The sequence below is a fragment of the Streptopelia decaocto genome (genome assembly GCF_964273445.1).
Source record: "Streptopelia decaocto genome assembly, chromosome: Z".
NCBI lineage: Eukaryota > Metazoa > Chordata > Aves > Columbiformes > Columbidae > Streptopelia > Streptopelia decaocto.
In genome coordinates, this window is record NC_138657.1 from 15,878,415 (window position 1) to 15,891,478 (window position 13,064).

General features: G+C 40.0%; 1 protein-coding gene across 1 annotated transcript in view; it reads right to left on the reverse strand.

Moving 5' to 3' along the window:
• The window catches only part of NCBP1 (nuclear cap binding protein subunit 1), a 31,851-nt gene that overhangs the window by 4,010 nt on the left and 14,777 nt on the right, over window positions 1-13,064 (reverse strand). Inside the window, exons 12-20 of the mRNA XM_082074377.1 lie at window positions 12,690-12,754; window positions 11,881-11,943; window positions 10,487-10,561; window positions 9,309-9,412; window positions 8,346-8,468; window positions 6,983-7,085; window positions 5,558-5,651; window positions 2,965-3,068; window positions 2,195-2,309 (exon numbers count right to left, since the gene is read on the reverse strand). Coding sequence (XP_081930503.1) covers window positions 2,195-2,309; window positions 2,965-3,068; window positions 5,558-5,651; window positions 6,983-7,085; window positions 8,346-8,468; window positions 9,309-9,412; window positions 10,487-10,561; window positions 11,881-11,943; window positions 12,690-12,754 — 846 coding nt within the window. The remainder of the gene's footprint in view (window positions 1-2,194; window positions 2,310-2,964; window positions 3,069-5,557; window positions 5,652-6,982; window positions 7,086-8,345; window positions 8,469-9,308; window positions 9,413-10,486; window positions 10,562-11,880; window positions 11,944-12,689; window positions 12,755-13,064) is intronic.

A 13,064-nucleotide genomic window follows, 5' to 3' on the forward strand; every position in this document is an offset into this window, starting at 1 on the left:
CCTGTGGATATTGTCAGTGCCCTCCTGCTCCACATGTGAAAAGGTCTTCAGAGAAACTGAAGATCAGCAACTGAAGTATTGTATTTTGAAGGACATTTACTCTGAATATAATTAAGGAAATAAATTTGGAAGGAAAATGCCAATATGGGAAAGCCCCAGGAAAAAAAATAAAAATCAATATTTCAGAGAAACCAGAGCAAGCTTAATGATTTCCTAGTTCTTCATTTAGCAGAAACAGAGTGAAAGGTAATACCCCCTCCTGACTTTATCATTACCAGATAACGAACAGCTTTAAAAAAAAGTTCACTGTAGATTTATAAAATTGTGTCTGCTGCAGCAGGGCAGGTAATTAATTCAATAAACAGTTCTGAAATCTCAGGGCTCAAAAAAATATAGCACTTGGTGCAAGAACTCTTGATGAATCCATCTGGTTAGCACAAAAGAAGCCCAGAGACTGTACCTGTAGTGTTGAACTGGGGACTCCCTGTATTCATGACTAAAAGAGATGCTGTCAGACTAGAAAGAGTCAGCATGGAAACCAAACCACTACCTAGTAACATGGCATGTTCTTGTTGCCTCAAAATCAAACCAACACAACAACAGAAAACACAAAACACACGTAAGTACCAGACTTGGGAGCCTGGGTAACAAAGTCTTACAGGAGACTACAAGGGATACAGGAAGAAAGGCAGATTCTGGTGCATTATGGTGCATTCGAATACAGATATTGCTTCAGTGTCATAGGATTGTTTCTATGCAAAAATAGCCATTAAAAGCTCAAAACTTCAAATATTTGTAAAAGGACTATGTGCAACTTGTGACAAATACAGGGCTACGTGTTAACTCACCTACTGCATAGCAAATGAAGCTGTGAATCAGCGTAAAAAATAAAAACAATTTACCAGAGCAATCCTCTATAGGATTTTATTCTCTCTAGAGGAACTAGTTTTTTCCTCCATCTACAGAGGTCTCCTGAACTCAGAACACTAAAGGACTAAAATGACCTAGGAGAAAGCATGTAAGCCTTGGACTCCTTCCATAGTAAGGCCATCTGCTTCATGCTGGAGATACCAAAACTTGACAGCTTACTTACTCTAAAAGGAATGGCCACGCAGCAGAGCAACAGCCTGCAGAACTACTCACTGCTGCACAGAAGTGTTTCTTTCTGGCAAAATACTCATATTTAAAGTGCTCAGTAATAAAGAGCTGCAGCAAGAGACAAGTACAGAAACGAAAACACTGATGTATTCGTTTAAAGATGCCAGAGAAGCTCTTTGCCTCACAGTACGATCAATGACTGCACCTAGGTCGTCAATAATCACAGGCATTTATCAGCTGCTGATCAATGCAGATTGATGATGCAAGCAACTATGATGGCTTTTGCTGGAAGTGAAGGAAACAAGATGAAGGGGCTGGGATAAACCAACACTGGCAAACTGTGAGGTATTAGTGATCTCTCAAGAGAAACTTCTGGAAACTTGCTCTCTGCAACTCTCAACATGTTTATAAAGTGACTTAATTCTGTCACGACTAAGTACTGCATTAAGTGAAGCTTCCCTGGGCCCTGTCATTTGCAGCTGCTGCAGAAGACATTCTTTCACTTGGGACAACAGAACACAACAGTGGCTCATCAGCTGGTTGTATACAACGGTAACCCAGATCATGCAAAGTTATTCAGATAAATAAACTGGAAGAAGGAGGTGGCACATGCCAGCGTCAGAATCCAGCAGCATCCATCAGATGAACAGTAACAGCCAACTTTTCAATAGCAAATAGCTGTTTCCGTGCACTTCTGCATGGAAGCCACAAGAGTACTCTTTAACAGAACTTACTATAAATAATTTTTAACTCTTCTTATTGTTATCTAATAAGGTAATTGGAATCCATATTAGAAAGCAAGTGGAAGACATGCTCATATTGGAAGAGAAAATTGTGAGAGTGAACTTGAACAGAGCAAATACACATGAATTCCTTTGAAGATTTTACTGAATTCTTACGTTATACTACCATTAGAAAAGTAGACTGAGAACATGCATCTAGTTTTTGATGTCTTATTGCTGCAGATAACCATGTCTGCAGACATGCTTCCTGATAAAATACTTATTCAGTCCTTCCCCAAACCAGACATGCATCAGTCTGACAGCATACAGGTTTGTATTGCTTAGCTTAAAATTATTAAAACCAAATTACTCACTCTTTTGTGCTGCCGGGCCAATCTCGCCTTAGTCTCCTCCAGCTCTTTGTGAATCTTCAGAACATGCTTATTCATCTTACGAATTGTGGAATGTAAGATCTCCCAGATATAAAACCTAGGGAAGACACAAAGCTCTAAACACGTTACACACTACTCCAAGATAGAAAACTAATGTAGTTTTTTAAATAAAAATGCATCTGGGCAAATTTAAAAAACTTAGTATCACCTGAGACATCTACTAGAGTGAGCAAACACTCAGCATATAGGAAAGCATACCTGTAATGTAAGCAAGTTAAACAATAATTTCTTTCCTACATTTTGCAGTACATTTCCAAACTAGCATTCTGTATAATACACTTACTGCAAGACTACCAACATCAAATCGACTTCTTAGACCAAACGCTCTCCACAAGAAGTGTATCAGTGGTGGTACAAGTTACATACCTAAACCAAAGATCAGGACCACACTAAGCTAGCAGCTATAAACCACACAGCAACAGACTTTGTCTAGAAATAGGTGCAGTGTTGTTCTGCTTTGGCAGGCTTAGAGACTACTGGCAAAATGACATGGTAACAACATTCCTGTACTGTCACATAAACATTCATAGCCCAACTCAGAAAGAAAAATGCTGAAGTACATATTTTGTAGAAGGAGGGAATGCTTAATTACACCTTCTTCCACTACCGAGTTTTCATAGACTAAACTGTGTACTGGCCACTTAGAACAGTAATTCAGAGACAAATAGCAACCCAAGACAAATTCTTGTTACCTAGTAAAATCATGTGCAAGCTCTGAAGAGAAGATCCAGTTTGCTACTGCAGCACAGTCAACAATTTGTGTCCGAATCATCTTGTCCACAAGCACAGCAATCATCTGTATTTAGTGAAAGACAATACACACACAATCTGTGTAAAGTACACCAGCCTCAGATAAAAACAGAGATGGTTTGATGCAGCTCTACATTAGTGATATTACTGGGTAATTTCAAATGCTTTAAGGAAGCTGTGTAGTCTAGCCTAAAGCTGCTCAAATTAAGAGATGTATATCAAGTACATAAAGCATTCTGATCTTGTTTAACAACCTTTTCTACTTCTTGTGAAAGTCTCTGTTAACGTACATACTTCCATACAAAAGCAAAAAATAAAAGCATCATAGGTGGAAGCGAAGCCTTAGAGACACAAGTCCCAGCATCTGACACTGAAGTTCTCAAACCAGAGCGCGCACACCTGTCAGATCACCATAATGAAGGAGTTACTGTTGGCCTACTCTCCCTGAACTGCAACACTCTTCAAACAGGTTCTTCTCTGCAAGACCTGTTCATCTCAGGACCGGGGCAGTGCTGCGTAGCCAGTGGCATAGGCGCTGCCATGGTTCGGGTGGGGGTTTCAAGCAATTGAGGAGGCAACCGCAGAGAGGAGTTACTGACTAAAGCAGTTGCAAGCTGTTCAGAAAAAAGGTTTATCTTACTTACTCACGTGCTTGAATGCCACGGTATCTAAGAACCACAGTCTGCACTGTATTTATCCTTAAAACCACCCATTGTCAAATAAGGAAGCGTAACAAAGCTCCTTTTAAGGAAAGAAAACTGAAATAACTGAATGAATCATACGGAAGACTCAGCACTCAACTTGAAAGTCCCAGGACAGCATCCTATGCTCTATTTGTCTTTCTGTATTGCCATGAAGAATTTCTCATTACTTAAGACTGATCTTCCAAGAAACACAGAGTTGGGATTTTAAGAAAACGCTTCATCTCAATGTTAATGTTTCTCTTTATGAAGTCAGCACCACAACCTTGCGTACAGGTCCAGAGAATACTGATGCCTAAGGCTAAATCACTATCTGCAGCACAGATCACTCATTAGCAGTATATGTCTTGCAAATACTGCAAATAGTTTGAAGCAAATCAGACTGTGCCAGGCATGGGAGTAGGGCGAGCAGCATGAGAACAGACTCTGGACAAGTGTCTTGCTGTCCAGGCACCGTTTCTTCTGTGTGCCAGGGAGGTTGTGGGCTGAGGAAAAAAACCTGCTTGACCAGAAGACTGAACTGCAATAAATGCAGTTCATCTTGTCCATCTTGTTCATCTTGTGGACAAAAAGAGAGGAAAATTTAAGTTCCATGATCAAATAGCACAGCAGACCTTCATAACTTTTGCACTTGATATTTTTTTTAAAGCAATTTTGATCTATTCCTAAAAATCTAACGTGACTGTTTAGTCTGGGTTTGAAAACTCCATCTCAGTTTGGTCATGTTGCAATACAAAGGAAAGAAGAGGAAGAGGATATGGATATTAGATTGCAGTAATGTAATTTCTTCTGATCCAGTTAAACGGCAGTAAAAGGTAGGTAGGACTGTCATCGTCACATTTTCAAGGTCAGTAATTTGGGTGGAAAGTTTAACATATTAAAAAAAAAATCCTGCTTTTTAATGTTTTTATTGTGCTTTAGAAGGGACATGACATCTCGCATAGGTATCTTCTAGGTGCTCAGTTTTTCCCCTAGGGAATGGGCCACAGGGATTACCCTTTGTTCTCAGTGGCATCGCTTCTGGAAGCCTGGTCTATGCAGCTGCGAGGTACAGTATACAATAAAGTGCAACACAAACACACCAGTAAGGAATATGTGAAATAATTAATGCAGGTAAATTTGGCTTGAGCTCCTTACGGATTTCTATTTGTAAGAAAAATTACGGCTGAGGGAGAAAACAACTGCTGTGAAGAAACTTACAGCTTAAACAAATGAAGCATTTTCCATAGCTCTTTTAGGGTGTTATTTCCTCTGGCTCAAGAATGAACACAGTCATGCCACTGTCAGACTGATGTGTTCTGAACAGCCACTGACTGCAGCTCCACTGACTCTGCCCACACACAGCAGTGACTCCAGCATGAGCTTTGTGGAATAACTGTATGGCTTTCACTGGTGACTGAAAAAAAAATATCCCTAAAAAACCCCAGGTTTCCACATTTCTAAGAATGTAGCCTGCTTTTGATAGGAGATTTAAATTATATTTCAATTTACACATCTACACTGTTTGCCAATTTCGAACAGAAACATGATTTTAGCAAAAGTTATTCTCTTGTACAACAAGCAGCATAGTATGAGTCTGAGTCAGAACAACAGCCTTTGCCCTCCCACAACAAGCTCTGAGGAAGGCCTCATTGATGGTATATACTTTATGTCCAGGCTTCATTATAGGCACTAAAATGTAAACAATGATAAATATAATCTGAACTTTCCTTCAAATAAAATGCCAACAGACAAGCCATTTTTAAAGGATGTAAAGCAAACTGTAATATTTTTTATTAATTATGATCTCTGTAAGTTGAAACTCACAAAGATACTTGACATTGCAACCTCTTACCTGTGGATGATTCTTCCAAACCTCATATACAACCCTCAGAACATGGAGTTTCCCCTCATCACTTTCAGCAAGGGTTTTGAACACTTCATGAAACCTTTTAATAGATATAAGTAGTCAGTGGAAGGGTTGGGATCAGGTCAGATGAGCAGTAGATACAAGGCAAGTGGTTTAGATTGGCCAAAAGAATTTTGTGACTATCTATAGCAATTCTTGAACAAATATTCCCTGGAAAATATAACCATCCTGATCCAAAACAGGCTACAAAGACATGACAGCTGCTAAAAGCAACTTGAATCTTAGTGGTCAACCTACTCCCTGTGGCTGGGCTACATTTCTTATATTCTTAAAAGCAGGAAGCACTTTCACGCATTGTGTGCTTAACTACACATAGCTGGAGCAAAATTTGCTGCCTTTTGAGCCTCAGACCTTCCACTTTATATGTCTCCCTAACTTTAGACATTTATCCAATCTGCCTCTTTTTGAAGGAAATGCTGCTAGAAGCCTCCGTTTCTGCAGAGTTACACTGACTGCTACACAGCATTCACAACCCAGCTTATTGTAGTATAACTATAAAGCATTAAGAGGCTCTTTGGCTGCCATTGCTGGTGTGCAGCAGTGAAAATACCATGGCTCTGTGTATTCATATCACCTTACCTCTTGCACTACCAATTGCAGGTTTCTACCTACAGCTTCTTATCAACATTGCCCCTAGAAAGCTCCCAGGTGCATGTTTTCATAACAGCTTTATGTATCTTTAAGGACAGACAGAAAAATAACTCACTGAGACGCACGTGACTACCTTTCATGTATCAAGACCACTTAAGAGTAACTCCGAAGTCCACAGGATTAAAAACGTTATTTTATCTCAGTTTGCTAAAAAAGGTGCAGTAAATTCTTTTGAAGTTAAATTGTATCTTTAAGGGACTCACTCTAAAGTATTTTAGAATGGATTCTACTGTACTTTCATAGACAGAAGTAGTTTACAGAAGACTGTTTTGAAGTTTCATGCTTTCTTCTCCCTTCTTCATTTTTTTTTTTATACAGACGTAACTGTTCTGGAGTCATATTCATAGTAGAAGATATTGTAGTGGGATCTACCTAGTCATTCAAATGTAAGGAGAAACCCTTGTTCCCCATCATAATCAGCAAATAAGTAACTCTAAAATACAGTAATATTCCAAATCTGTCTCGAGTTACATCACATGGCTGTACTGCATATTCCTGGTAGTTCCATTAACGTATGTAACCTAGGATTTACACTACCATTTTTTCTGTAAGTAGTGTCACTAGTTGGCCTAATCATATTGCACTGTGGAGCACCTAAAACATTGCTGAAGCTTGCAGTCCAGTGCTTTTATCATGCATGTCCACTGTCGGAATTAAAGCTTCCTGTAAGCCCCAAAATAGTGCACATATTACACTTACTTTGCCAGGGCACTGAAGGAGTGGCTGAAAGACTTTGCAGCTAGATGGAGCAGAGTCTGAACAAAGACTTCTATTTTCAGTGGGTTGAAGGTAAATCCTTCATCTGCAAGTTATTTAAAGTTGAAACCGTAAGTACCTCAAGCATGTAAGCTACTCATAATGTAGAGACAACATAAGGTTTTAACTCATTTAACAAAAAAACATTTTCATCAACAGGGTTTTGCAAGGCTGAGAAAAGAGCTAGTAAAGACTTTCCAAAACGTGCAGATCTCGAGGCTCCCATTTTGTCATGGAGAAAACGTGCAGAAAGAATTCCAGGTCAGTGAAGAAGCTGTAACCACATGTAACAGCACTGAAGAACAGCAGCCGTGAAAAGACAGCAAAGGAAACTGCAGAGTTCATCAAGCTGAAGGCCTGGCCGACCATAATGAAGGGAGAGCAGATGAGGAGAGAGGAAGGTAAGGATGATGAGGATACAGATGTTGGATATTTCTGACATGGGAGAAGGGTTCAGCAAGCGTGCAGAGCAAATATGGGTACTAGGGGTAAATGGTGCTAAGTCCCCCCTCCAAAGCTGCAGCTACCTGCAGATGCAGACAGGCAGGGGGGAGACCACTCATTAGTGGGTGATGCCGAGAGCAAATCAGGAAACACGACAGCGGACCCCAGGGGATGAAACAAAACACAACACAAACAAAAACTCCCACAAACCACAAACAAAATACCACAAACGGTTGCTGCTCTCTGTCTGCATGACAGAGCACTTGCAAATATTCCAGAAATATTGAAGCCATCCCCGCTGTAAAGATAAGTTCTTAATTCTCTGTCTCACGCTCCTTCTCACTCCCTAAACACACAGGCCTTAGGAATCAATGCTGTCTGTGGCTGCAAAGCTAGAAAGAACAGGTTTGGAGTTCCATAGTGAGTCTGTATCCATGAAGACCGTGGCCAGCAGGCCGGCATCTTATCTGCCGTGGGCCTGCACTGAGCAGAGGGAAGCTCTGGGACAGGGCACACGCAACGAATCTCAGGGGTGAGGATAACAGCATGAACTGCACCCTGCTGCTGAAGGCAAAGGAAATGCGAAATTCTTTCATGTGACCTCTGTCAATAATCACAAGAACACACACCTCAAGCAACAAGTTACCTCTGTTACGAAAAACAGGCCTGCCCTGCATGTAAGATGTTTACAAAAAGCCCTAACAATAATGTATTATTTCAATTTACCAATGAACTGAAAGCAGCTATTAGAAGCAAAAGCACATAGTTCTGTTAACCACCACACCCGCAGCTCCAAGGATGGCACATCAGTCTATCCACAAAAGAAATTACAGCCTGCCAAAGCCTAGAGCATATATCTTACCATCATCATCATCCTGGTTTGGATTAGGCACATCTTTTAAAATGTTGAAGATCTCATCATTACTGGCCTTGTTTTTAATTGCGATTGTTAAACAGAGTGCGACAGTATATCCAGGAAGAGACCCTAAACAAAGCAAAGAGGTCAAAAATATGTAGACGGCAAGTATTTTTAACATCAGTTTGCTTCTCAGAGAAACCAGTACAGTTTCCAGCTACACCTAAAACCAGCTGTTTCTATCACTGTCCACATCACTATTCCATAAAACTGCTCAACATGTTTACTGGTCTTCATGTCAAATTCAAAACTTCTAGTAAAACCTTTAGAGCTGAGGTCAGGCAATCAGTCTCCTGTCTAAAGCTCTACTTCAGCCTCCAACTATTTCCTAAAGTACAATACTTCCTTTTTTTTTTTTTCCCCATCCTTGTATCTTTGAGGATGACACTTTGAGGCTTAGGATTGTCTTAACACCGAGTAATAAAATGAATAATAAAGTATCTAACTCAATCTTTACATTATCTGCTGCCTCTGTATGCTTCATTAAACCGAGTTTACTGGCAAAATCTCCTACTGTTTCATGAAGTTCAAAAAATAAACTCACATTATCACTTCATATGCCGACTTTGGCATAGTATTGTGCCCAAACAGGGGAAATAGATGAATTTTCCAATTTTAGACTTCTGGCAAACAATGCTGCACAACACCACGACCACCTCAGCAACAGTAACTTCATATATCTGGATTTTCTTTTCTTCATAAAGTAACAAAGAGGATTATATTACACAGATCCAGGCTTAGGATGTATTAATTGTTCACATGAAGCACATTTACCCATATGAAAATCATGCATATTTATGTCAGCTGTATGCCTCTTTATGAAGACAACTGATATTACAATCTAGTGTGCTCCCTTGCTCTGAAACAGTATTTTCTTCAACTTGATCCCTCAGTAACTTTAATACTTACTATTACTTTCATCTCCATATTTGTAAATGCACACCGGATTAGCAGGACTGAGGACAGAAAAACTTGCAGGAACAATATCTATTATTCGCTGATGATAGGAGAGTCTGGAAATAACAAGTTTCACAGTAGTACAATTAAAATGGGAATAACACCAGGGCTAATTGTAAAGTGACTGCTTTATATGGCTTCCCTGTATTTAACATTCATAGAACAAAACCCAGTATGTTTATACAGCAGAATGGTAGTTTCTGCTGGGTAGTAAGAGCTAAGCAGACCAAACTTACTAGTAAATGCTTTCTATTTGAACTCTGTGATGCTGGAGTTTCATCCTCATACAATTAATTTAGCTTGTGAAAAGATTTAGAGGCTCCCTGGTAGCATGTTTTATGCAAAAGCCAAAGATTTGCTGCAGAAAACTAGTAAAATGTTGGTATTCAACACAGAAAAAATATTAAACTGGATGTCTTCATTTTACTTTCCAGCTTATTTCCCTCCCACAAAAGCTTAATTTTGCTAACAGAGTTTTCAGTGAAATGGAGAAGAGCTACAAAAAAATTGCATTCATTTTGCAGAATGATACTTTCACACTTCTGAGTTGGCCCAAAAATGGATTACTTTTTTCAGGTAGGATGCTGAGTAACATACGCTTTTTGAGCATTTTGCTTTTCTCTCTGCTACATCCCTCTATCTCAACAACTCTAAGTCCAGCCCAGTGTACTTTTGTTGTTAGTTTTGGGGTTTTTGTTTGTTTGTTTGAAAGTCACTGAACATCAGAGGTATCTAGAAGAATCAAGCTTAGATTCTCAGTTTTTACTATAGCTAATGATCTGTTCCCTTAATTTCTGTGAATGCTGAATACTTTCCAGAAATATCTCCTAAAATCTATTTCCTTCCATGCCTATGGTGAAGCATGTCTCTTCCAACTACACGTGTGCATACCTGGGATAGATAGCTCACTACCACCTGCTCCACCTGTTTCTCCCTCTCTCAGAAGCAGTGTTTTAAGTGTCCTACAGCAGGTAAAACCAGACTAAAATAATACAAACAACTGAGTCATCTCTTAACTGAAACTGAGTTGTAATAATAGACATGCAGAAGATGAGTCAAGGAATCCAAGAGTTTCCAGAAGTAAAGATCAAACTTTGCCTTGAATGCAACTACTAAAAGATCTTACTTACCGCATGCACTTTTCCAAAACCTCTCTCACAAATTTGGGTTTGGGCTTTTCAAGGTCCTGAGTAAGACAATCTGACCTATAAAAGGATAGAATGTGATTGCTTTTAGCAAAAGAATTGGTGCTTTAGTGTCTTTTTGGCTTGGCCTACTTGGTACAAAACAATCATGGTCTAAGGACACTAGAGCGCTTGACAGTTTTACAGCATAGGCAATTTTAAGACAATGAGGTAAGCTTATCACTATTTCCTCACTGGCCATTAGCATTCTTGGAATCTCATCACTGTGTGATACATTTTCAAGCAGCTTCCCTTTCCCCAGCTGTTTAAATATAATTTGTGCTTACAGCTAGTTGGCCTTTCCTGTCCTTAGGAAATGAGCTTGGTGTGATTTCATAGTCTGCTCCTCTCTCAGAGGAATTTTTGAACTTCTGGCTGGTTCCAAATGTATTTCAGATAAAGAGAAGTCTCGAATACAGTCACTTGTGAGACTTGTGAAAAGTGGCAGCTCGTGAGAGCAGGCATTGCCATCAAGGAACACCCAGGCAAAGAAAAATCAGCTCCTTGAAGACTGCTGTCGGGTCAGTCAATATGGATGTATATTAGGATAGCCAGCAAGCACTTAACTCCACATGGGGACAACACCAGAAATTTAAAGCCATAGAAACATATCACAAGAAGAGCTGCACCCCTCTCCACAATGACACTTGGGCAGATCAGCTATGGAAGGAATGTATGGCAGAAAGCTGCGGAAGTTACTGTAGGGATGACTTAACCCCAGGGTGATCTCTCGTGCCACAAGGGTGCCTGGAATGGAAAGCTCAGGGGAACCTGTGGTTGGGCATTCATGGAGTCCAGGGAGCTTCTGCGAGAGATGAGAGCTCAAGATTTGGCTTGGTAAGAGTGGACTGAAGGGCCAGCTCTGATGGAACTTCGGGCACCAGGATTTGTCAGGAGGGAAACAGATCACAAGATCTCAAGGACAAAGGTTATCATAAAAGGTTTAGGGTAGGACAGAGAGCAAGATTACAGAATGAATACAGGATACAAAGAGTCAGGGCAAACCATTAAAAGTAAACTCAGCAGTTATTTTGGAAATTTTGCCAGCAGCTGACTGAGGGTGCAGGACAAATTAAATAAATCACATTTCTACTTCCCCTGTTTAGGAAATGCTTACACTGGCTTGAGATTTACCAGGAAATTCATCAGGGACAATACAGTGACTGAAGAAATTATCAAAATAATCTACCACTGAGTGGTGGTGAACAGATTAAGAAAGATCTCTGAAGAGCCAGATGAAAGCAGTTAACAGTGCCACTATGTTGTGACACCTCCTGTATAAGTTTGAAATGTCAAGGTTTTTGCAATATCAGGTTTGAATCAAAAGAAGAGAAACTTACCAATCTTCCCAGCTCCAACGGAACTGGAAGTTGCTCAGGTGGTGGGAAAACCAGTTAATAAATCTTTATTAAAAGAAAAAGAAAGTTCCATTAAATGTCAGAAGAGTATAAAAGCTTTCAGCTGAGACTCTTAAAAATGCATTCTACTTTTCAAAGGTAAGCCTAAATTCTAAAGCTATTATAGCATTAAACAGGCATTTATGTTGACAGATAAAAAAAAACCTGAGTTCAGAAAGTCAGAAAGAAGCTTTTGTGGCCAGACAGCTTGCCGTGTTCTGTTGTTTCATACAAAGAGATGATCTATTAAACTAACAATTAAAATGTAAACTTAACAGTGAATATGCAACTTTCACATTTTTCATAAGTAATTAACAGCTCTCCTACACAATGCAGAGTTCACTCAAAGAGCAAAAACCGCTATCCCTCCCTCCCCTGGGTAGCACATAGGCCATTAACTCCACTTCCAAATCACTTCCCAGGCCAGCAGAAGCCAGCGCAGTGCTACATCACAGAGCACTATGAAACTACGAACAGCTCTGAGCATGGAAAAGCTGTCACCAGCCTTAACTGTCCAGTACAGACAGCTAGATGTGTGACCTCCGGGCAAGTGCTTCTGGGAAGGAGAGGCAAGCAATGAGTCAGTCCTCCACCTGCTCTTTAGATTGCTAAAATCCAGAGCCCATACAACATTTTGAATAGCACCAAGAGGTTCTAACAAGGATTTCTGACCACTCTTTCCATAGACTCTTCATTCTTCCTGTAAATTGGATATTGAGGAATATTTTCAATAGTCTCTGAAACACATTTACCTGTCCACACATGTTGTATTCATTGTATCCAAACGCATGTACAGCATTTCTGTGGCTTGTGCGAGCTGAAAGTTTTTTATTAAGGTTTACAGAAAAGCACTAGAAGTCGGATGTCACTCCTTTCAGTTTTTTAATATGTCATCAACTTTTTGCACCAAAAGGTCTCTGGGTCTGCTCTAAGATCAGGTAAATGAAGCATATGATGAGTTCCGCCCTCTAAGCCCAGCCTGATTTTCTCCCACTATTGCAATCAGACAGTTGGCTTCTTCCACTCGCATCATGCAATAAGCAAAACTGCACTGATATGAACACACACCAATCTTCTCATGGAGCACTTCTGGAACCTCACCAGTCCAGCTGCACGGGCTGCTGTTG